Below are 25,459 nucleotides of genomic sequence, written 5' to 3' on the forward strand. Positions count from 1 at the left end.
ACAAACAAAATGGTACCAGGGTAATGACAGCACAAACAAACTGGTACCAGGGTAATGATATCACAAACAAACTGGTACCAGGGTAATGACAGCAGAAACAAACTGGTACCAGGGTAATGATATCACAAACAAACTGGTACCAGGGTAATGACAACACAAACAAACTGGTACCAGGGTAATGACAGCACAAACAAACTGGTGGGTAATGACAGCACAAACAAACTGGTACCAGGGATGACAGCACAAACAAACTGGTACCAGGGATGTCACAAACAAACTGGTACCAGGGTAATGATATCACAAACAAACTGGTACCAGGGTAATGACAGCACAAACAAACTGGTACCAGGGTAATGATTTCACAAACAAACTGTTACCAGGGTAATGACAGCACAGACAAACTGGTACCAGGGTAATGACAGCACAAACAAACTGGTACCGGGGTAATGATTTACAAACAAACTGGTACCAGGGTAATGACAGCACAAACAAACTGTTACCAGGGTAATGACAGCACAAACAAACTGGTACCAGGGTAATGACAGCACAAACAAACTGGTACCAGGGTAATGACAGCACAAACAAACTGGTACCAGGGTAATGATAGCACAAACAAACTGGTACCAGGGTAATGACAGCACAAACAAACTGGTACCAGGGTAATGACAGCACAAACAAACTGGTACCAGGGATGACAGCACAAACAAACTGTTACCAGGGTAATGACAGCACAAACAAACTGGTACCAGGTAATGACAGCACAAACAAACTGGTACCAGGGTAATGACAGCACAAACAAACTGGTACCAGGGTAATGACAGCACAAACAAACTGGTACCAGGGTAATGACCACAAACAAACTGTTACCAGGGTAATGACAGCACAAACAAACTGGTACCAGGGTAATGACAGCACAAACAAACTGGTACCAGGGTAATGACAGCACAAACAAACTGGTACCAGGGTAATGACAGCACAAACAAACTGGTACCAGGGTAATGACAGCACAAACAAACTGGTACCGGGGTAATGATAGCACAAACAAACTGGTACCAGGGTAATGACATCACAAACAAACTGGTACCTCAAATCGTTGGCTGCTGTCAAATTTTGGTCACCATAGAGACGAGGAGGAACCGCGCGCGCTGCATCCTCCCACGGGCGGAGCGGGGTTTAAATACCTTGGTAAGATGCTTCATCTGGTGGAAGAATAGTTCAACCCTCATCAGTTTATCTGTCCCGTCCCGCTATCTCGTGGAGTAACGTTTACCCAGACAAAGGATAGACTACATCCCGAGTCCATCATCTACCGGAGAAAGACTAAAGTGAGTATTGACTTTTAAATAAATGTGGCCGTATGCGAATAGTCTTAACAGCCTCCGTTCTTTACAGACAGACATATACCAGGTCTGTTATGCAGGACAGCGTTGTTTGAACACGGAAATATATATCTGATTGTCAGTTCTGTTAGAAGAAAGACCGTTGGAAAATGAAATATGCTAGGTTTTAGGCGGGCTGCACCTGTTCAGGTGCTGCGTGTTGCTTTGCAATGTTTCAATCAACAATGTGCACTTTATTGACTTTCAGATAAGTTGTTGTCGCTAAATTTAGATGACGTTTCGACTTTTCCATGTAGGACCCGATCCCCTGGGTCTCAGCTTGTGTTTTAGTGTTGTGGTGATACAGGGTTTAGTTGGGTTGGGTTTGAACAGGCCCAGCACGACACTACCTACCTACTGTGCCTAAAGGTTTAGACCTCTTGACAGAGGCTGTGTTTACGTACAGGCTAGGATAATAGAGTGATGTTTATGTCAGGTGATAGACTTTTTCCAACTGCCATTTCATTTATTAGCATGTCACCTTGTGCAACAATTCATAGACCAAAAATACTAACATCATGTCAGAAGTTGGTTTGACACCGAGTTGGGATCAATCCCATTTCAACTCCCATCTATTCAAAATACAACCATCATCACCAGTTGGTTTGACTCCTGAGTTGGGATCAATCCCATTTCAACTCCCATCTATTCAAAATACAACCATCATCACCAGAAGTTGGTTTGACTAATGTTGGGATCAATCCCATTTCAACTCCCATCTATTCCAAATACAATACAATCATGGACACTCTTACTGATGGTTGTGGCTGCTTTGTGTGATGTATTGTTGTCTCTACCTTCTTGCCATTTGTTCTGTTGTCTGTGCCCAGACTGAACCAATGATTGAACCATGTTGTGCTGCTGCCATGTTGTGCTGCTACCATGTTGTGCTGCTACCATGTTGTGCTGCTACCATGTTGTGCTGCTGCCATGTTGTGCTGCTACCATGTTGTGCTGCTACCATGTTGTGCTGCTACCATGTTGTGTTGCTACCATGTTGTGCTGCTGCCATGTTGTGTTGCTACCATGTTGTGCTGCTACCATGTTGTGCTGCTACCATGTTGTGCTGCTACCATGTTGTGCTGCTACCATGTTGTGCTGCTACCATGTTGTGCTGCTACCATGTTGTGCTGCTACCATGTTGTGCTGCTACCATGTTGTGCTGCTGCCATGTTGTGCTGCTACCATGTTGTGCTGCTACCATGTTGTGCTGCTACCATGTTGTGCTGCTACCATGTTGTGCTGCTGCCATGTTGTGCTGCTACCATGTTGTGCTGCTGCCATGTTGTGTTGCTACCATGCTGCGTTGTTGTCGTAGGTCTCTCTTTATGTAGTGTTGTCTCTTGTCTTGATGTGCGTTTTGTCCTATATTTTTTATTTTATTTATTTTTAATCCCAGCCCCGTCCCCGCAGGAGGCCTTTTGCCTTCTGGTAGGCCGTCGTTGTAAATAAGAATTTGTTCTTAACTGACTTGCCTAGTTAAATAAATGTTAAATAAGAAATAAATAGATGTTAATGCTGTGACCAGAGACTACGCTGCCTAGTGACTGACTGATTGACAGGTCATCATGTTGGTGTCAACAGTAACGCTAGGCTGGAGCTGGCCACAGGAGACGAGACACTGACTGGACACACAGTTCCCTTATAAGGAATAGAAGTGGTTAAGTCCCTGGCTGTGCCCTTAATCCTATGGGCCCTGGTCAAAAGTAGTGCACTACGTAGGGACTAGGATGCCATTTGGGACGCAAACCCCTAGCATCTCTCTGTATCGGGCCGTCAGAGGCAGTGGGCTTTGAGGAGAGGCTTCAACCAAACATGGTCATGGTTATCGTCCTCCCAGCATGGCTTATCAACCCCTGTTTCAAGGCTTTATAGCTGCAGTTATCCTGCTTATACTTTACATATTCTATGGCGTCGTGGTCATGGGCAGGCGGAGCTGGGCTGCTGCAAAGCCTTGTGGGTCCTGGGACCCGCAGCAGGGAGAGAAGAAGAGCTGTCAGTGAGTAATGATGACGTGGACCATGCAGTTCACTATATGAAGAGGGGTTACCTGAGAGGCAGATTGATAAGTGAGGCTGTACATTTATTTATCTTATATTTATCTATGCGGTTGTAGGAGATTGGGAATGAGAACCTGAATAAATAACTATTATATAATAAATTAAATAATTATTTAACAAATTAATTGAGATTGAAACTGAAGCTGTAGATCGATATAACGAGGCATTGGAGGACGAATTTAAAATGTGCTGTTAAACCACAGAGTGATACAGAGAGAGAGAAAGAGAGGGGAAGAGAGAGACTGGACAGAGACAGACACGGACAGACAGACAGACAGACAGACAGACAGACAGACAGACAGACAGACAGACAGATGGACAGACGGAATGTTTCTGAGGTCTAAAGTAGCATTTCTATTAATCACTGTGATTGTTGTTTGAGTTGATGTTTTGTGAATTCCCCATCAGAGGGATAGTTATAACATCATACTCTCTCCCCTCTATCTATATCTCTCCTTCTCCTCCTCTCTTCCTATATCTCTCCTTCTCCTCTCTTCATCTCTCCCTCTCTTCCTATATCTCTCCTTCTCCTCCTCTCTTCATCTCTCCCTCTCTTCCTATATCTCTCCTTCTCCTCTCTTCATCTCCTCCCTCTCTTTCTATATCTCCTTCTCCTCCTCTCTTCATCTCTCCCCTCTCTTCCTATATCTCTCCTTCATCTCCTCCTCTCTTCCTATATCTCTCCTTCTCCTCCTCTCTTCCTATATCTCTCCTTCTCCTCCTCTCTTCCTATATCTCTCCTTCTCCTCCTCTCTTCCTATATCTCTCCTTCTCCTCCTCTCTTCCTATCTCTCCCTCTCTTCCTATATCTCTCCTTCTCCTCTCTTCCTATATCTCTCCTCCTCTCTTCTTCATCTCCCCCTCTTCCTATATCTCTCCTTCTCCTCCTCTCTTCCTATATCTCTCCTCCTCTCTTCATCTCTCCCCCTCTTCCTATATCTCTCCCTCTCCTCCTCTCTTCATCTCTCCCTCTCTTCCTATATCTCTCCTTCTCCTCCTCTCTTCCTATCTCTCCCTCTCTTCATCTCTCCCCCTCTTCCTATATCTCTCCTTCTCCTCCTCTCTTCACATCTCCCTCTCTTCCTATATCTCTCCTCCTCCTCCTCTCTTCACATCTCCTCCTCTTCCTATATCTCTCCTCCTCCTCCTCTCTTCACATCTCCCTCTCTTCCTATATCTCTCCTCATCCTCCTCTCTTCCTATATCTCTCCTTCTCCTCCTCTCTTCCTATATCTCTCCTTCTCCTCCTCTCTTCCTATATCTCTCCTTCTCCTCCTCTCTTCCTATATCTCTCCTTCTCCTCCTCTCTTCCTATCTCTCCCTCTCTTCCTATATCTCTCCTTCTCCTCCTCTCTTCCTATATCTCTCCTCCTCTCTTCATCTCTCCCCCTCTTCCTATATCTCTCCTTCTCCTCCTCTCTTCCTATATCTCTCCTCCTCTCTTCATCTCTCCCCTCTTCCTATATCTCTCCTTCTCCTCCTCTCTTCCTATATCTCTCCTCCTCTCTTCATCTCTCCCCCTCTTCCTATATCTCTCCTTCTCCTCCTCTCTTCCTATATCTCTCCTTCTCCTCTCTTCATCTCTCCCTCTCTTCCTATATCTCTCCTTCTCCTCCTCTCTTCATCTCTCCCTCTCTTCCTATATCTCTCCTTCTCCTCTCTTCATCTCCTCCTCTCTTCCTATATCTCTCCTTCTCCTCCTCTCTTCATCTCTCCCTCTCTTCCTATATCTCTCCTTCTCCTCTCTTCATCTCCTCCTCTCTTCCTATATCTCTCCTTCTCCTCCTCTCTTCCTATATCTCTCCTTCTCCTCCTCTCTTCATCTCTCCCTCTCTTCCTATATCTCTCCTTCTCCTCCTCTCTTCCTATATCTCTCCTTCTCCTCCTCTCTTCATCTCTCCCCCTCTTCCTATATCTCTCCTTCTCCTCCTCTCTTCCTATATCTCTCCTTCTCCTCCTCTCTTCCTATATCTCTCCCTCTCTTCCTATATCTCTCCTTCTCCTCCTCTCTTCCTATATCTCTCCTCCTCTCTTCATCTCTCCCTCTCTTCCTATATCTCTCCTTCTCCTCCTCTCTTCCTATATCTCTCCTTCTCCTCCTCTCTTCCTATATCTCTCCTTCTCCTCCTCTCTTCCTATATCTCTCCTTCTCCTCCTCTCTTCCTATATCCCTCCTTCTCCTCCTCTCTTCATCTCTCCCCCTCTTCCTATATCTCTCCTTCTCCTCCTCTCTTCCTATATCTCTCCTCCTCTCTTCCTATATCTCTCCCCCTCTTCCTATATCTCTCCTTCTCCTCCTCTCTTCCTATATCTCTCCTCCTCTCTTCCTATATCTCTCCCCCTCTTCCTATATCTCTCCTTCTCCTCCTCTCTTCCTATATCTCTCCTGCTCTCTTCCCATATCTCTCCTCCTCTCTTCCTATATCTCTCCCTCTCTTCCTATATCTCTCCTTCTCCTCCTCTTCATCTCTCCCTCTCTTCCTATATCTCTCTTTCTCCATCTCTCCTCCTCTCTTCATTTCTCCCTCTCTTCCTATATCTCTCTTTCTCCTCCTCTCTTCCTATATCTCTCCTCTCTTCATCTCTCCCTCTCTTCCTATATCTCTCTCTCTCCTCCTCTCTTCACATCTCCCCTCTTCCTATATCTCTCCTTCTGCTCCTCATCTCTCCCTTTTCCTCTCTCTTTCTCTCCCTCTCCCTCAGCTTTGAGACCGACCCTCCAATTACTGACCCTCCAATCACAGACGACCTTCCTGTCACCGACGACGACCTTCCCAAGATGGCTGCCGACTCCGCCTCTGACGACAGCAAGTTCCTGCGGCAGGACGACGACTTCAGGAACAGTGGTGTGGGGCAGGCTGATTGGTCGGCCAAGAAGATGGTGTGGATCCCGTCAGAGAAGGAGGGGTTTGAGGCCGCCAGCATCAAGGAGGAGAAGGGAGACGATGTAAGGATGTTACACCCCAAATGGCACCCTATTCCCTATATAGTACACTACTTTTCACCAGGGCCCTAGTAAATCCTCCTCCTCTTCTTCCTCATCTTCTTCTTCCTCCTCCTCCACCTCCTCATCTTCCTCTTCATCCTCTTCCTCCTCATTTTCCTCCTCTTCCTGCTTTTCCTCTTCCTCCTTCTCCTCCTCTTCATCTTTTTCATCCTCTTCCTCCTCCTCCTCCTCCTCCTTCTCTTTCTCCTCTTCATTTTTTTTCCGCCTCCTCCTCCTCTTCATCTTTTTCCTCCTTCTCCTCCTCTTTCTCCTCTTCATCTTTTCCTCCTCTTCCTCCTTCCTCCCCTCTTCATCTTTTTCCTCCTCTTCCTCCTTCTCCTCCTTTCTCCTCCTCCTCTTCCTCCACCTACTCATGTTCCTCCTCATCCTCTTCCTCCTCATTTCCCTCCTCTTCTTCCTTTTCCTTCTGCTCCTGATCTTCATCCTCCTCTTCCTCCTTCTTCTCCTCTTCATCTTTTTCCTCCTTCTCCTCTTCCTCTCTCATCCTCTCCAGGTGCTGGTAGAGTTGGCTAACGGTAGGAAAGCGACAGTCAACAAGGATGACATCCAGAAGATGAACCCTCCTAAGTTCAGTAAGGTGGAGGACATGGCAGCTCTAACCTGTCTCAACGAGGCCTCTGTCCTCCACAACCTCAAAGAGAGGTACTTCTCCAGCCTCATCTACGTGAGTACACTCTTACAACAAATGGGTTCCTAAAGGGTTCTTCATTCCCCATAGGAGAAGCCTTTTGGGTCCCTTGTAGAAACCTCTGTGGAAAGGGTCCTATATGGAACCCAAAAGGGTTCTCCCCGGAACCAAAAAGGTTCTACCTGGAACCCAAAAAGTGTTATTCAAAGGGTTCTCCTATGGGGACAGCCGAAGATCCATTTTAGGTTCTAGATAGCACTTATTTGTTCACCTTTTACTGCAGTGGGCTAAATCAGCGTCGCACAGAGTGTTTCTGGGTCGTCTTAAACAAATCTACTTTGAAACAAAAGTATACACCTCACACACATGGTTCTGGGCTGAAATAAAATAAGACCCCTGTACCATGTCAGATACAGAGTTGAAATGTATTCAATGTTGAGTTTGTATCCCAGTATTACACTTTATATACATCTCAGAAGACTGAAATATAACAACAGTTGACGAAGAAACACAGAATTCTCAGCGGGTTTTTCTCAGCGGGTTTTTCTGAATAGTGTTTATAAAATGATAATATGAATAACATTCCACCCATGAGGCCACTGGAGGGTGATTTGATCATTTGACTGCAGGAAACGCATACAAGTGTATAGACAATATCCGTATAGACACACACACACACACACACACACACACACACACACACACACACACACACACACACACACACACACACACACACACACACACACACACACACACACACACACACACATGATGTCAATGAGCAATTTGTGCTGAAGTTTTTGTCATGTGTACAGAACAAAAATGATGATTTTGTTGTAACTGTATGTTGATCCTAACCTTTCCTCTCCTCCTCTTCCTCTTCATCTTCTTCCTCCCTCCTCCTCCTCCACTCCCCTCTTCTCCTTCCCCTCTTCCCCCTCCCCTCCTCTCCCCCCTCCCCTTCCCTCTCCCCTCTCCTCCTCCACTCCCCCTCCCTCCTCCACTCCCCTCCTCCTCCACTCCCCTCCCTCCCCCCTCCTCTCCAGACGTATTCAGGTCTGTTCTGTGTGGTGGTGAACCCTATAAGATGCTTCCTATCTACTCTGAGAAGATCATTCAGATATATAAGGGGAAGAAACGCCACGAGGTTCCTCCTCATATCTACTCCATCACTGATAACGCTTACAGGAACATGATGCAAGGTGAGAGAGAGAGAGAGAGAGAGAGAGAGAGAGAGAGAGAGAGAGAGAGAGAGAGAGAGAGAGAGAGAGAGAGAGAGAGAGAGAGAGAGAGAGAGAGAGAGAGAGAGAGAGAGAGAGAGAGAGAGAGAGAGAGAGAGAGAGAGAGAGAGAGAGAGAGAGAGAGAGAGAGAGAGAGAGAGAGAGAGAGAGAGAGAGAGAGAGAGAGAGAGAGAGAGAGAGAGAGAGAGAGAGAGAGAGATTATTTTTTTCGTGACTTAAAACGGTGACCCCGGACATGCCGAATTGGCGACATTCTGGAAAGGACCCCAAAAATAATTTTAAACCATTTTCACAAAAAGTGATTTTTAAAATTTATTTTTCACAAAACAGCCAATGATAACTAGGTTATATACATGGGGTACCAGTACCAAGTCAATGATAACTAGGCTATATACAGTTCAAGTCGGAAGTTTACATACACTTAGGTTGGAGTCATTAAAACTCATTTTTCAGCCACTCCACATACAGTATTTCTTGTTAAAAAGCTATAGTTTCTATTGGGTCAGAAGTTTACATACACTAAGTTGACTGTGCCTTTAAACAGCTTGGACAATTCCAGAAAATGATGTCATGGCTTTAGAAGCTTCTGAGGCTAATTGACATCATTTGAGTCAAGTGGAGGTCTACCTGTGGATGTATTTCAAGGCCTACCTTCAAACTCAGTGCCTCTTTGCTTGACATCATGGGAAAATCAAACGAAATCAGCCAAGACCCCAGAAAAAAATTGTAGACCTCCACAAGTCTGGTTCATCCTTGGGAGCAATTCCCAAATGCCTGAAGGAACCACGTTCATCTGTACAAACAACAGTAAGCAAGAATAAACACCATGGGACCACGCAGCCGTCATACCGCTCAGGAAGGAGACGCGTTCTGTCTCCTAGAGATGAACGTACTTTGGTGTGAAAAGTGCAAATCAATCCCAGAACAACAGCAAAGGACCTTGTGAAGATGTTGGAGGAAACACGTACAAAAGTATCTATATACACAGTAAAACGAGTCCTATATCGACATAACCTGAAAGGCCGCTCAGCAAGGAAGAAGCCACTGCTCATAAACCGCCATAAAAAAGACAGACTACGGTTTGCAACTACACATGGGGACAAAGATCGTACTTTTTGGAGAAATGTCCTCTGGTCTGATGAAACAAAAATAGAATTGTTTGGCCATAATGACCATCGTTATGTTTGGAGGAAAAGGGGGAGGCTTGCGAGCCAAAGAACACCATCCCAACCATGAAGCACGGGGTGGCAGCATCATGTTGTGGGGGTGCTTTGCTGCAGGAGGGACTGGTGCACTTCACAAAATAGATGGCATCATGAGGAAGGAAATGAAGTGGCTATATTGAAGCAGCATCTCAGGACAACAGTCAGGAAGTTAAAGCTTGGTCGCAAATGGGTCTTCCAAATGGACAATGACCCCAAGCATGCTTCCAAAGTTGTGGCAAAATTGCTTAAGGACAACAAAGTCAAGGTATTGGAGTGGCAATCACAAAGCCCTGACCTCAAGCCTAAAGAAAATCTGTGGCCAGAACTGAAAAAGTGTGTGCGAGCAAGGAGGCCTACAAACCTGACTCAGTTACACCAGCCTTCTCAGGAGGAATGGGACAAAAATCACCCAACTTATTGCAGGAAGCTTGTGGAGGCCTACCCGAAACATTTGACCCAAGTTAAACAATTTAAAGGCAATGCTAACAAATACTAATTGAGTGTATGTAAACTTCTGACCCACTGGGAATGTGATGAAAGAAATAAAAGCTGAAATGAATCATTCTCTCTACTATTATTCTGACATTTCACATTCTTAAAATGAAGTGTTGATCCTAACTGACCGAAGACAGGGAATGTTTACGAGGACTAAATGTCAGGAATTGTGAAAACTGAGTTTAAATGTATTTAGCTAAGGTGTATGTGAACTTCCCCGACTTCAACTGTAGATCTGTACATATAGGTAGTGGTAAAGTGACGAGGCAACAGGATTAAACAGACAGAACTATTTTGGGTTCCATGTAGAACCCTTTCCACACTACATAGAACCCAAAAGTAGTGCATTATTTAGGGAATAGGATACCAGACAGAACCCAAATCCTACTGGTCCAGTTTCCTGCCAACAGAAGAGGGGTGATCTCCTAAATACCCAGACATCTGTCTGTGTGTGTTAAGTTGTGTGTGATAAGGTGTGTGTGGGTGTATGTATGTGTGTGTGTTTCAAAATATCCAGACATGGAGTCTGTCTGTGTGTGTTAAGTTGTGTGTGTGGGTGTATGTATGTGTATGTATGTGTGTGTGTTTCAAAATACCCATACATGGAGCAGGTTACCAAGGTTACCTTCCTCCAGTAGCCCTCTCCATCCCCTGCTATTTTTAGCCAATATTGAGTGACAGCGAAGTTAATCTGGTGCAGAAATAGATTTAGGAAGATTTAGGAAGCTGTTCCTGGCCTCTAGTCTTTCCTCTATGTGTGAGTGAACAGAGCACCTTGAGTTCATGTTTGGTGTGTTCAGCTTGGCTTCAACTGTCCTGCCTGAACCCATCTCTCTCCCTCTGTTTCCCTTGTCTGCTTCTCTCTCTCTCCCCTCCCTACCTCCCCCTCTCCATCTCCCTCCTTCCCTATCTCTCCCTCTGTTCCCCTTCTCTGCTTCTCTCTCTCTCCCCTCCCTACCTCCCTCTCTCCATCTCCCTCCTTCCCTATCTCTCCTTCCCCCTTCTGTCCCCCTCCCTACCTCTCTCTCTCCCCTCCCTACATCTTCCCCCTTCTGTCCCCCTCCCCTCCTCCCTCTCTCTCTCTCTCCCTACCTCCCTCTCTCTCCCTACCTCCCTCTCTCCATCTCCCTCCTTCCCCCTTCTGTCCCCCTGCCCTCCTCTCTCTCTCTCTCTCCCCCTCCCTCCTCTCTCTCCCCCCCCCTCCCTCTCTCCATCCCTCTGTCTCTCCCTCACCCTCTCTCCATCTCCCTCCTTCCCTCTCTCCCTCCCTCTCTCTCTCCCCCTCCCTCTCTCCATCCCTCTGTCTCTCCCTCACCCTCTCTCCATCTCCCTCCTTCCCTATCTCTCCCTCCCTCTCTCTCCCCTCCCTCTCTCCATCCCTCTGTCTCTCCCTCACCCCTCTCTCCATCTCCCTCCTTCCCTATCTCTCCCTCCCTCTCTCTCTCCCCCTCCCTCTCTCCATCCCTCTGTCTCTCCCTCACCCTCTCTCCATCTCCCTCCGTCCCTATCTCTCCCTCCCCTCCCCTCTCCCCATCCCTCTCTGTCTCTCTGTCTCTCTCTCTCTCCATCTCCCTCCGTCCCTATCTCTCCCTCCCTCCCCCCCCTCTCCCCATCCCTCTCTGTCTCTCTCTCTCTCTCCCTCCCTCCCTCCTCTCCCCCTCCCTCCCTCCCTCCCTCCCTCCCTCCCTCCCTCCCTCCCTCCCTTCCCTTCCCTTTCTCCCTCCCTCCCTTTCTCTCTGTCTTTCTCCACAGAGCGTGAGGACCAGTCAATTCTGTGCACGTGAGTCCAAACCTCAAACACAAACATGTTTTTTCCAACACATGACCTTGTTGCCCCATGTACCAGGGATGCGTCCCAAACGTCACCTTATCCCGTGACCTTGGGTCTATCAGGTTCTACCTGAGCTAAGCAATGTTCTGAGATATGTCACCTTATCCCGTGACCTTGGGTCTATCAGGTTCTACCTGAGTTAAGCGATGTTCTGAGATATGTCACCTTATCCCGTGACCTTGGGTCTGGTCTATCAGGTTCTACCTGAGCTAAGCAATGTTCTGAGATATGGAGCATCAATGTTTTCACATCTCAGAATTATTTTGTTCACTGTTAGAATAAAGGGTTCCAAAAGGGTTCTTCCCCTGTCCCCATATGAGAGACCTTTTTTGGTTCCAGGTAGAACCCTTTCTGGTTCCAGAACCCTCTGTGGAAAGGGTTTCACATGGAACCCAAAAGGGTTCTACCTGGAACCAAAAAGGGTTCTACCTGGAACCAAAAAGGGTTCTTCAAAGGGTTATTGAAATATTACCCCTATTGGGGACAGCAGGGGGGGGGGGTGCATCTGCAGATAGAACCCTATGGTTCTGACATCTGCAGATAGAACCCTATGGTTCTGAAATCTGCAGATAGAACCCTATGGTTCTAAAATCTGCAGATAGAACCCTATGGTTCTGACATCTGCAGATAGAACCCTATGGTTCTGACATCTGCAGATAGAACCCTATGGTTCTGAAATGTCAATCTGGGTTCAGCCATAAGTTTCTATCTGACACTTCTGAATTAGACAGAGGTGAGTCTGGACCCCTGTCCCTCTCCTCCCTAACCCCCTGTCCCTCTCTCTCTAACCCCCTGTCCCTCTCTCTCTAACCCCCTGTCTCTCTCCTCTCCACCCCACCAGAGGTGAGTCTGGACCCCTGTCCCTCTCCTCCCTAACCCCCTGTCCCTCTCTCTCTAACCCCCTGTCCCTCTCTCTCTAACCCCCTGTCCCTCTCTCTCTAACCCCCTGTCTCTCTCCTCTCTACCCCACCAGAGGTGAGTCTGGACCCCTGTCCCTCTCCTCCCCTAACACCCTATCCCTCTCTCTCTAACCCCTGTCTCTCTCCTCTCCACCCCACCAGAGGTGAGTCTGGACCCCTGTCCCTCTCTCTCTAACCCCCTGTCCCTCTCTCTCTAAACCCCTGTCTCTCTCCTCTCTACCCCACCAGAGGTGAGTCTGGACCCCCTGTCCCTCTCCTCCCTAACACCCTATCCCTCTCTCTCTAACCCCTGTCTCTCTCCTCTCCACCCCACCAGAGGTGAGTCTGGACCCCTGTCCCTCTCTCTCTAACCCCCTGTCCCTCTCTCTCTAACCCCCTGTCTCTCTCCTCTCCACCCCACCAGAGGTGAGTCTGGACCCCTGTCCCTCTCTCTCTAACCCCCTGTCTCTCTCCTCTCTACCCCACCAGAGGTGAGTCTGGACCCCTGTCCCTCTCCTCCCTAACACCCTATCCCTCTCTCTCTAACCCCCTGTCTCTCTCCTCTCTAACCCCCTGTCCCTCTCTCTCTAACCCCCTGTCTCTCTCCTCTCTACCCCACCAGAGGTGAGTCTGGACCCCTGTCCCTCTCTCTCTAACCCCCTGTCCCTCTCTCTCTAACCCCCTGTCTCTCTCCTCTCCACCCCACCAGAGGTGAGTCTGGACCCCTGTCCCTCTCTCTCTAACCCCCTGTCTCTCTCCTCTCTACCCCACCAGAGGTGAGTCTGGACCCCTGTCCCTCTCCTCCCTAACACCCTATCCCTCTCTCTCTAACCCCCTGTCTCTCTCCTCTCTAACCCCCTGTCCCTCTCTCTCTAACCCCCTGTCTCTCTCCTCTCTACCCCACCAGAGGTGAGTCTGGACCCCTGTCCCTCTCTCTCTAACCCCCTGTCTCTCTCCTCTCTACCCCACCAGAGGTGTGTCTGGACCCCTGTCCCTCTCCTCCCTAACCCCCTATCCCTCTCTCTCTAACCCCCTATCCCTCTCTCTCTAACCCCCTGTCTCTCTCCTCTCTACCCCACCAGAGGTGAGTCTGGACCCCTGTCCCTCTCCTCTCTAACCCCCTGTCCCTCTCTCTCTAACCCCCTGTCTCTTTCCTCTCTACCCCACCAGAGGTGAGTCTGGACCCCTGTCCCTCTCCTCTCTAACCCCTGTCCCTCTCTCTATAACCCCTGTCCCTCTCCTCTCTAACCCCCTGTCCCTCTCTCTCTAACCCCTGTCTCTCTCCTCTCTGCCCCACCAGAGGTGAGTCTGGACCCCTGTCCCTCTCTCTCTAACCCCTGTCCCTCTCCTCTCTAACCCCCTGTCCCTCTCTCTCTAACCCCTGTCTCTCTCCTCTCTACCCCACCAGAGGTGAGTCTGGACCCCTGTCCCTCTCCTCCCTAACCCTGTCCCTCTCTCTCTAACCCCCTGTCTCTCTCCTCTCTACCCTACCAGAGGTGAGTCTGGACCCCTGTCCCTCTCTCCCTAACCCCTGTAACCCCTCTCTCTCTAACCCCTGTCCCTCTCCCTCTCTAACCCCTGTCCCTCTCTCTCTAACCCCTGTCTCTCTCCTCTCTACCCTACCAGAGGTGAGTCTGGACCCCTGTCCCTCTCTCCCTAACCCCCTGTCCCTCTCTCTCTAACCCCCTGTCCCTCTCCTCTCTAACCCCTGTCCTCTCTCTCTAACCCCCTGTCCCTCTCTCTCTCTAACCCCCTGTCCCTCTCTCTCTAACCCCCTGTCCCTCCCTCCTCTCTAACCCCCTGTCCCTCTCTCTCTAACCCCTGTCCTCTCCTCTCTAACCCCTGTCCCTCTCTCTAACCCCTGTCCCTCTCCTCTCTAACCCCCTGTCCCTCTCTCTAACCCCCTGTCCCTCTCTCTCTAACCCCTGTCCTCTCTCTCTAACCCCTGTCCCCTCTCTCTAACCCCTGTCCCTCTCTCTCTAACCCCCTGTCTATCTCCTCTCTAACCCCCTGTCCCCTCTCTCTAACCCCCTGTCCCTCTCCTCTCTAACCCCCTGTCCCTCTCTCTCTAACCCCCTGTCCCTCCCTAACCCCCTGTCCTCTCTCTAACCCCTGTCCCTCTCCTCTCTAACCCCTGTCCCTCTCTCTCTAACCCCTGTCCCTCTCCTCTCTAACCCCTGTCCCTCTCTCCCTAACCCCTGTCTCTCCTCTCTACCCCCTGTCCCTCTCCTCTCTAACCCCCTGTCCCTCTCTCTCTAACCCCTGTCTCTCTCCTCTCTACCCTACCAGAGGTGAGTCTGGACCCCTGTCCCTCTCCCTCTCTAACCCCCTGTCTCTCTCCTCTCTACCCTACCAGAGGTGAGTCTGGACCCCTGTCCCTCTCTCCCTAACCCCTGTATCTCTCCTCTCTACCCCACCAGAGGTGAATCTGGACCCCTGTCCCTCTCTCCCTAACCCCTGTCTCTCTCCTCTCTACCCCACCAGAGGTGAGTCTGGACCCCTGTCCCTCTCTCCCTAACCCCTGTCTCTCTCCTCTCTACCCCACCAGAGGTGAGTCTGGACCCCTGTCCCTCTCTCCCTAACCCCCTATCCCTCTCTCTCTAACCCCTGTCCCTCTCTCCCTAACCCCTCTCTCCTCTCTACCCCACCAGAGGTGAGTCTGGACCCCTGTCCCTCTCTCCCTAACCCCTGTCTCTCTCCTCTCTACCCCACCAGAGGTGAGTCTGGACCCCTGTCCCTCTCTCCCTAACCCCCTGTCTCTCTCCTCTCTACCCCACCAGAGGTGAGTCTGGACCCCTGTCCCTCTCTCCCTAACCCCCTATCCCTCTCTCTCTAACCCCCTGTAACCCCTCTCTCCTCTCTACCCCACCAGAGGTGAGTCTGGACCCCCTGTCCTCTCTCCCTAACCCCCTGTCCCTCTCTCTCTAAACCCCTGTCTCTCTCCTCTCTACCCCACCAGAGGTGAGTCTGGACCCCTGTCCCTCTCTCCCTAACCCCCTATCCCTCTCTCTCTAACCCCTGTCCCTCTCTCCCTAACCCCCTGTATCTCTCCTCTCTACCCCACCAGAGGTGAGTCTGGACCCCTGTCCTCTCTCCCTAACCCCCTGTCCCTCTCTCTCTAAACCCCTGTCTCTCTCCTCTCTACCCCACCAGAGGTGAGTCTGGACCCCTGTCCCTCTCTCCCTAACCCCCTGTCTCTCTCCTCTCTACCCCACCAGAGGTGAGTCTGGACCCCTGTCCCTCTCTCCCTAACCCCCTATCCCTCTCTCTCTAACCCCTGTCCCTCTCTCCCTAACCCCTGTATCTGGACCCCTCTCTCTAACCCACCAGAGGTGAGTCTGGACCCCTGTCCCCTCTCTCCCTAACCCCCTGTCTCTCTCCTCTCTACCCCACCAGAGGTGAGTCTGGACCCCTGTCCCTCTCTCCCTAACCCCTGTCTCTCTCCTCTCTACCCCCACCAGAGGTGAGTCTGGACCCCTGTCCCTCTCTCCCTAACCCCTATCCCTCTCTCTCTAACCCCTGTCCCTCTCTCCCTAACCCCTGTATCTCTCTCTCTACCCCACCAGAGGTGAGTCTGGAGCAGGGAAGACAGAGAACACGAAGAAGGTGATCCAGTATCTGGCGGTGGTGGCTTCCTCTCACAAGGGCAGCAAGAAGGACACTGGAGCTGTGAGTGTTACCTCTAGTGTACAATACAATATGATACACTACAATACACTGATACAATATGATACACTACAATACACTGATACAATATGATACACTACAATACACTGATACAATATGATACACTACAATACACTGGAGCTGTGTTACCTCTAGTGTACAATACAATATGATACACTACAATACACTGATACAATATGATACACTACAATACACTGATACAATATGATACACTACAATACACTGATACAATATGATACACTACAATACACTGATACAATATGATACACTACAATACACTGATACTATATGATACACTACAATACACTGATACAATATGATACACTACAATACACTGATACAATATGATACACTACAATACACTGATACTATATGATACACTACAATACACTGATACAATATGATACACTACAATACACTGATACAATATGATACACTACAATACACTGATACAATATGATACACTACAATACACTGATACAATATGATACACTACAATACACTGATACAATATGATACACTACAATACACTGATACTATATGATACACTACAATACACTGATACAATATGATACACTACAATACACTGATACAATATGATACACTACAATACACTGATACAATATGATACACTACAATACACTGATACAATATGATACACTACAATACACTGATACAATATGATACACTACAATACACTGGAGCTGTGTTACCTCTAGTGTACAATACAATATGATACACTACAATACACTGGATCTGTGAGTGTTACCTCTAGGGTTGCAAAACGTTCCCAAATGTTCCAGAAATCCTGGATGGAAGTCAGGATGGAATAATCAGGATGGAATAAACAGGACATCTGTGAATCATCCAACTGGGATTTCTGGAAAACCTGGGAATTTTGGGAAGTTAGAGGAATTTGTACAACCCCTACCTCTACTGTACTCTGCTAAACACATGCAATACAATGTGACCTGTTGAGACCCTCAGAGGATAGCAGATATTGACCCTCAGAGGAGCAGCAGATATTGACCCTCAGAGGAGCAGCAGATATTGACCCTCAGAGGAGCAGCAGATATTGACCCTCAGAGGAGCAGCAGATATTGACCCTCAGAGGATAGCAGCAGATATTGACCCTCAGAGGAGCAGCAGATATTAACCCTCAGAGGAGCAGCAGATATTGACCCTCAGAGGAGCAGCAGATATTGACCCTCAGAGGAGCAGCAGATATTGACCCTCAGAGGAGCAGCAGATATTGACCCTCAGAGGAGCAGCAGATATTGACCCTCAGAGGAGCAGCAGATATTGACCCTCAGAGGATAGCAGCAGATATTAACCCTCAGAGGAGCAGCAGATATTAACCCTCAGAGGAGCAGCAGATATTAACCCTCAGAGGAGCAGCAGATATTGACCCTCAGAGGAGCAGCAGATATTGACCCTCAGAGGAGCAGCAGATATTGACCCTCAGAGGAGCAGCAGATATTGACCCTCAGAGGATAGCAGCAGATATTAACCCTCAGAGGAGCAGCAGATATTGACCCTCAGAGGAGCAGCAGATATTGACCCTCAGAGGATAGCAGCAGATATTAACCCTCAGAGGATAGCAGCAGATATTGACCCTCAGAGGATAGCAGCAGATATTGACCCTCAGAGGAGCAGCAGATATTGACCCTCAGAGGAGCAGCAGATATTGACCCTCAGAGGATAGCAGCAGATATTAACCCTCAGAGGAGCAGCAGATATTGACCCTCAGAGGAGCAGCAGATATTGACCCTCAGAGGATAGCAGCAGATATTAACCCTCAGAGGAGCAGCAGATATTAACCCTCAGAGGAGCAGCAGATATTAACCCTCAGAGGAGCAGCAGATATTAACCCTCAGAGGATAGCAGCAGATATTAACCTCAGAGGAGCAGCAGATATTGACCCTCAGAGGATAGCAGCAGATATTGACCCTCAGAGGATAGCAGCAGATATTGACCCTCAGAGGAGCAGCAGATATTGACCCTCAGAGGAGCAGCAGATATTGACCCTCAGAGGATAGCAGCAGATATTGACCCTCAGAGGATAGCAGCAGATATTGACCCTCAGAGGATAGCAGCAGATATTGACCCTCAGAGGAGCAGCAGATATTGACCCTCAGAGGATAGCAGCAGATATTGACCCTCAGAGGATAGCAGCAGATATTGACCCTCAGAGGAGCAGCAGCAGATATTGACCCTCAGAGGAGCAGCAGATATTGACCCTCAGAGGATAGCAGCAGATATTGACCCTCAGAGGAGCAGCAGATATTGACCCTCAGAGGATAGCAGCAGATATTGACCCTCAGAGGAGCAGCAGATATTGACCCTCAGAGGAGCAGCAGATATTGACCCTCAGAGGATAGCAGCAGATATTGACCCTCAGAGGATAGCAGCAGATATTGACCCTCAGAGGATAGCAGCAGATATTAACCCTCAGAGGAGCAGCAGATATTGACCCTCAGAGGAGCAGCAGATATTGACCCTCAGAGGAGCAGCAGATATTGACCCTCAGAGGATAGCAGCAGATATTGACCCTCAGAGGAGCAGCAGATATTGACCCTCAGAGGATAGCAGCAGATATTGACCCTCAGAGGATAGCAGCAGATATTGACCCTCAGAGGAGCAGCAGATATTGACCCTCAGAGGATAGCAGCAGATATTGACCCTCAGAGGAGCAGCAGATATTGACCCTCAGAGGAGCAGCAGATATTAACCCTCAGAGGAGCAGCAGATATTAACCCTCAGAGGAGTAGCAGATATTAACCCTCAGAGGAGCAGCAGATATTAACCCTCAGAGGAGCAGCAGATATTAACCCTCAGAGGAGCAGCAGATATTGACCCTCAGAGGAGCAGCAGATATTGACCCTCAGAGGATAGCAGATATTGACCCTCAGAGGATAGCAGATATTGACCCTCAGAGGATAGCAGCAGATATTGACCCTCAGAGGATAGCAGCAGATATTGACCCTCAGAGGATAGCAGCAGATATTGACCCTCAGAGGATAGCAGCAGATATTAACCCTCAGAGGATAGCAGCAGATATTGACCCTCAGAGGATAGCAGCAGATATTGACCCTCAGAGGATAGCAGCAGATATTAACCCTCAGAGGATAGCAGCAGATATTGACCCTCAGAGGAGCAGCAGATATTGACCCTCAGAGGATAGCAGCAGATATTGACCCTCAGAGGATAGCAGCAGATATTGACCCTCAGAGGATAGCAGCAGATATTGACCCTCAGAGGAGCAGCAGATATTGACCCTCAGAGGAGCAGCAGATAGACCCTCAGAGGAGCAGCAGATATTGACCCTCAGAGGATAGCAGATATTGACCCTCAGAGGATAGCAGCAGATATTGACCCTCAGAGGATAGCAGCAGATATTGACCCTCAGAGGATAGCAGCAGATATTGACCCTCAGAGGATAGCAGCAGATATTGACCCTCAGAGGAGCAGCAGATATTGACCCTCAGAGGATAGCAGCAGATATTGACCCTCAGAGGATAGCAGCAGATATTGACCCTCAGAGGATAGCAGCAGATATTGACCCTCAGATAGCAGCAGATATTGACCCTCAGAGGATAGCAGCAGATATTGACCCTCAGAGGATAGCAGCAGATATTGACCCTCAGAGGATAGCAGCAGATATTGACCCTCAGAGGATAGCAGCAGATATTGACCCTCAGAGGATAGCAGCAGATATTGACCCTCAGAGGATAGCAGCAGATATTGACCCTCAGAGGAGCAGCAGATATTGACCCTCAGAGGATAGCAGCAGATATTGACCCTCAGAGGATAGCAGCAGATATTGACCCTCAGAGGATAGCAGCAGATATTGACCCTCAGAGGATAGCAGCAGATATTGACCCTCAGAGGATAGCAGCAGATATTGACCCTCAGAGGATAGCAGCAGATATTGACCCTCAGAGGATAGCAGCAGATATTGACCCTCAGAGGAGCAGCAGATATTGACCCTCAGAGGAGCAGCAGATATTAACCCTCAGAGGAGCAGCAGATATTGACCCTCAGAGGAGCAGCAGATATTGACCCTCAGAGGAGCAGCAGATATTGACCCTTAGAGGAGCAGCAGATATTGACCCTCAGAGGAGCAGCAGATATTGACCCTCAGAGGAGCAGCAGATATTGACCCTCAGAGGAGCAGCAGATATTGACCCTCAGAGGAGCAGCAGATATTGACCCTCAGAGGAGCAGCAGATATTGACCCTCAGAGGATAGCAGCAGATATTGACCCTCAGAGGATAGCAGCAGATATTGACCCTCAGAGGAGCAGCAGATATTGACCCTCAGAGGAGCAGCAGATATTGACCCTCAGAGGATAGCAGCAGATATTGACCCTCAGAGGATAGCAGCAGATATTGACCCTCAGAGGATAGCAGCAGATATTGACCCTCAGAGGATAGCAGCAGATATTGACCCTCAGAGGAGCAGCAGATATTGACCCTCAGAGGATAGCAGCAGATATTGACCCTCAGAGGATAGCAGCAGATATTGACCCTCAGAGGATAGCAGCAGATATTGACCCTCAGAGGATAGCAGCAGATATTGACCCTCAGAGGGCAGCAGATATTGACCCTCAGAGGAGCAGCAGATATTGACCCTCAGAGGAGCAGCAGATATTGACCCTCAGAGGAGCAGCAGATATTGACCCTCAGAGGAGCAGCAGATATTGACCCTCAGAGGAGCAGCAGATATTAACCCTCAGAGGATAGCAGCAGATATTGACCCTCAGAGGAGCAGCAGATATTGACCCTCAGAGGGGCAGCAGATATTGACCCTCAGAGGAGCAGCAGATATTGACCCTCAGAGGACCTCTCAGAGGATAGCAGCAGATATTGACCCTCAGAGGAGCAGCAGATATTGACCCTCAGAGGAGCAGCAGATATTGACCCTCAGAGGATAGCAGCAGATATTGACCCTCAGAGGAGCAGCAGATATTGACCCTCAGAGGAGCAGCAGATATTGACCCTCAGAGGAGCAGCAGATATTGACCCTCAGAGGAGCAGCAGATATTGACCCTCAGAGGAGCAGCAGATATTGACCCTCAGAGGAGCAGCAGATATTGACCCTCAGAGGAGCAGCAGATATTGACCCTCAGAGGAGCAGCAGATATTGACCCTCAGAGGATAGCAGCAGATATTGACCCTCAGAGGATAGCAGATATTGACCCTCAGAGGTTGAGTTTATGGAAATCGAACAGAAATGTCTAAACTGTGTAAAACCCTTTTTGTGATTAAATTGAGAAGAGTACTCATAGGAGACTGTACTTTTATCAATGTTGATAACAAAGCATTTCTTTAACGATGAAATACATTTCTGTTGTGTGACAGGAGGCGCCAACACTAGTCAAGGTATGACAACTCTTTCTGTGATGTGGGCGATGCAGACTACTGTAACCTTAACTGACTGTGTGGTAGAAACTACGGCTGCTCTGATTGGTGGACTGCTTCCTCTACAGTTTGTGCTGCTTTGTGCTGCTGGTGGTTTAGGCTTTCTGTCTTCTGCTGAAGAGGCAAATCTCTCAGAATCATTACTGATAGCCAATGAGCTGCTATGGACCCGCCCCCCTAGTTCTATATTCAATACTGATAGCCATTGAGCTGCTATGGACCCGCCCCCCTAGTTCTATATTCAATACTGATAGACAATGAGCTGCTATGGACCCGCCCCCCTAGTTCTATATTCAATACTGATAGACAATGAGCTGCTATGGACCCGCCCCCCTAGTTCTATATTCAATACTGATAGCCAATGAGCTGCTATGGACCCGCCCCCCTAGTTCTATATTCAATACTGATAGCCAATGAGCCGTATTCTAAGTCCTGCTATGGACCCGCCTCCCTGGTTCTATATTCATATTCTATATATTCTATATTAACCTCACCCAATCACAGAAGAAGACAGTTTAGGGTTCACATATCAGACACAACCTATTCCCCAAGGATACAATTACAGAAGAAGAAGAGGAAGAATTTAATTTTAAAAATAGCTAGTGACAATGATGAAGAAGGAGAATATAAGAATACTTTATTGTGTATCATAAATAATACGTTATGCCAGGTTAAAATACTTTATGCCAGGTTATAATACTTTATGCCAGGTTATAATACTTTATGCACTTTATGCCAGGTTATAATACTTTATGCCAGGTTATAATACGTTATGCCAGGTTATAATACTTTATGCCAGGTTATAATACGTTATGCCAGGTTATAATACGTTATGCCAGGTTATGATATGTTATGCCAGGTTATAATACATTATGCCAGGTTATAATACGTTATGCCAGGTTATAATATATTATGCCAGGTTATAATACGTTATGCCAGGTTATAATACGTTATGCCAGGTTATGATACGTTATGCCAGGTAATAATACATTATGCCAGGTTATAATGCATTATAATACATTATGCCAGGTTATAATGCATTATAATACGTTATGCCAGGTTATAATGCATTATAATACGTTATGCCAGGTAATAATACATTATGCCAGGTTATAATGCATTATAATACGTTATGCCAGGTAATAATACATTATGCCAGGTTATAATGCATTATAATACATTATGCCAGGTTATAATGCATTATAATACGTTATGCCAGGTTATAATGCATTATAATACGTTATGCCAGGTAATAATACATTATGCCAGGTTATAATGGATTATAATACGTTATGCCAGGTTATAATACATTATAATACGTTATGCCAGGCTATAAGACATTATAATATGTTATTTTTTTATTTTTATTTTTTTATTTTTTTTAACCTTTATTTAACCAGGCAAGTCAGTTAAGAACATATTCTTATTTTCAATGACGGCCTGGGAACAGTGGGTTAACTGTTCAGGGGCAGAACGACAGATTTGTACCTTGTCAGCTCGGGGGTTTGAACTTGCAACCTTACTACTAGTCCAACGTTATGCCAGGTAATAATACATTATGCCAGGTTATAATGCATTATAATACATTATGCCAGGTTATAATGCATTATAATACATTATGCCAGGTTATAATGCATTATAATACGTTATGCCAGGTAATAATACATTATGCCAGGTTATAATGCATTATAATACGTTATGCCAGGCTATAATACATTATAATAGGTTATAATGATCACATCATCCTCTGCCTCCTCTGTAGGAGAAGCCAGAGAAGCCTGGGTCTCTGGCCTATGTGAGTATGAGAGTAGCACCCTATTCCCTATTTAGTGCACTACTTTTGACCACCGCCTATAGAGGTCTGGTAAAAGAAGTGCACTGCATATGTAATAGGGTGCCATTTGGGAGTTCATACCTGCATGCTAGCTAGCGTGTCACACCTAGATTAACCGATATGATCAATCTCTCCTGTCCTATAGCATGTGAACACTATTAACTGCTGATGGACCTGTCTGTGTGTTAGAAAGTAGTGGCCTGTTATGACATTTAAAAATAGTGTGTGAAACATCAAAGTCACCCCATAATAATCTTTTCACGAATCTCTCTGAGTGGTTGCTATGCTACATCTCACTGACTGTGTTTTGCTCTGTGTCTGTTGCACTGCTTTGTAGTGTACTAAAAAAAAAGTGTGTGTCTCTGTTGTCCATTTCTTTGTTGTTGTACAGTGTGACATAACTTGTGTTGTTCTGTCTTGTGACATCATACTCTGGTAATATTCATGAAGTGGAATAATAATTGTGACATCACAATATAATTGTGACATCACAGATATGTTGGACATATGTGATTGTTTTTCCTGCTTTCCCCCGTTTTGCCCTACAGGGGAGCTAGAGAAGCAGCTGCTGCAGGCTAACCCCATACTGGAAGCCTTCGGGAACGCCAAGACCATCAAGAACGACAACTCCTCACGATTCGTAATTAACTCACAGTTTACACATGCTCAGACATTATTACACCCTCTTTTCAAACAAAACTATATATATTTTAAAAAAATGTCAAATTAAATTCATTCATTCATTCCATCGCTCTCTCCACATTACTACTAACTTAATTAAAGCTTTTAACTAGGACCCAGAGTCTTTCCCGGTTTGATTACGAAGTCAGGAAAATCTCCTGGCACCCGTCCCTTGTTATTAGAGTATAGACTGCTGTTCCTTGTTATTATAATACAGACTGTTAGTCCTTGTCATGACATTTATCAAGAGCTCAGTGCTCATATATACAGTATCCTACATCTCTCTCCTCATATATACAGTATTCTACATCTCTCTCCTCATATATACAGTATCCTACATCTCTCTCCTCACATATACAGTATCCTACATCTCTCCTCACATATACAGTACCCTACATCTCTCTCCTCATATATACAGTATCCTACATCTCTCTCCTCACATATACAGTATCCTACATCTCTCTCCTCGTATACAGTATCCTACATCTCTCCTCACATATACAGTATCCTACATCTCTCCTCACATATACATTATCCTACATCTCTCTCCTCATATATACAGTATCCTACATCTCTCTCCTCACATATACAGTATCCTACATCTCTCTCCTCATATATACAGTATCCTACATCTCTCTCCTCATATATACAGTATCCTACATCTCTCTCCTCATATACAGTATCCTACATCTCTCTCCTCATATACAGTATCCTACATCTCTCTCCTCATATATACAGTATCCTACATCTCTCTCCTCATATATACAGTATCCTACATATCTCTCCTCATATATACAGTATCCTACATCTCTCTCCTCATATATACAGTATCCTACATCTCTCCTCACATATACAGTATCCTACATCTCTCCTCACATATACAGTATCCTACATCTCTCTCCTCATATATACAGTATCCTACATCTCTCTCCTCATATATACAGTATCCTACATCTCTCCTCACATATACAGTATCCTACATCTCTCCTCACATATACAGTATCCTACATCTCTCCTCACATATACAGTATCCTACATCTCTCCTCACATATACAGTAACCTATATCTCTCTCCTCACATATACAG

At 47.1% G+C, this 25,459-nt stretch overlaps 1 protein-coding gene across 1 annotated transcript in view; it reads left to right on the forward strand.

Annotated features, from left to right (window-relative positions):
• Positions 1-1,209: 1,209 nt before the first annotated feature.
• LOC118383026 (myosin-11-like) overlaps positions 1,210-25,459 on the forward strand; it is a gene marked incomplete at its 3' end in the record, with an annotated part of 58,676 nt that continues 34,426 nt past the window's right edge. The window contains 9 exon segments of the mRNA XM_052506844.1: positions 1,210-1,325; positions 6,143-6,386; positions 6,940-7,110; positions 8,124-8,151; positions 8,154-8,279; positions 11,771-11,798; positions 16,315-16,417; positions 21,799-21,819; positions 24,240-24,332. Of these exon segments, the coding sequence (XP_052362804.1) occupies positions 6,219-6,386; positions 6,940-7,110; positions 8,124-8,151; positions 8,154-8,279; positions 11,771-11,798; positions 16,315-16,417; positions 21,799-21,819; positions 24,240-24,332 (738 nt within the window).

Source organism: Oncorhynchus keta, unplaced genomic scaffold (assembly GCF_023373465.1).
Source record: "Oncorhynchus keta strain PuntledgeMale-10-30-2019 unplaced genomic scaffold, Oket_V2 Un_contig_27582_pilon_pilon, whole genome shotgun sequence".
NCBI lineage: Eukaryota > Metazoa > Chordata > Actinopteri > Salmoniformes > Salmonidae > Oncorhynchus > Oncorhynchus keta.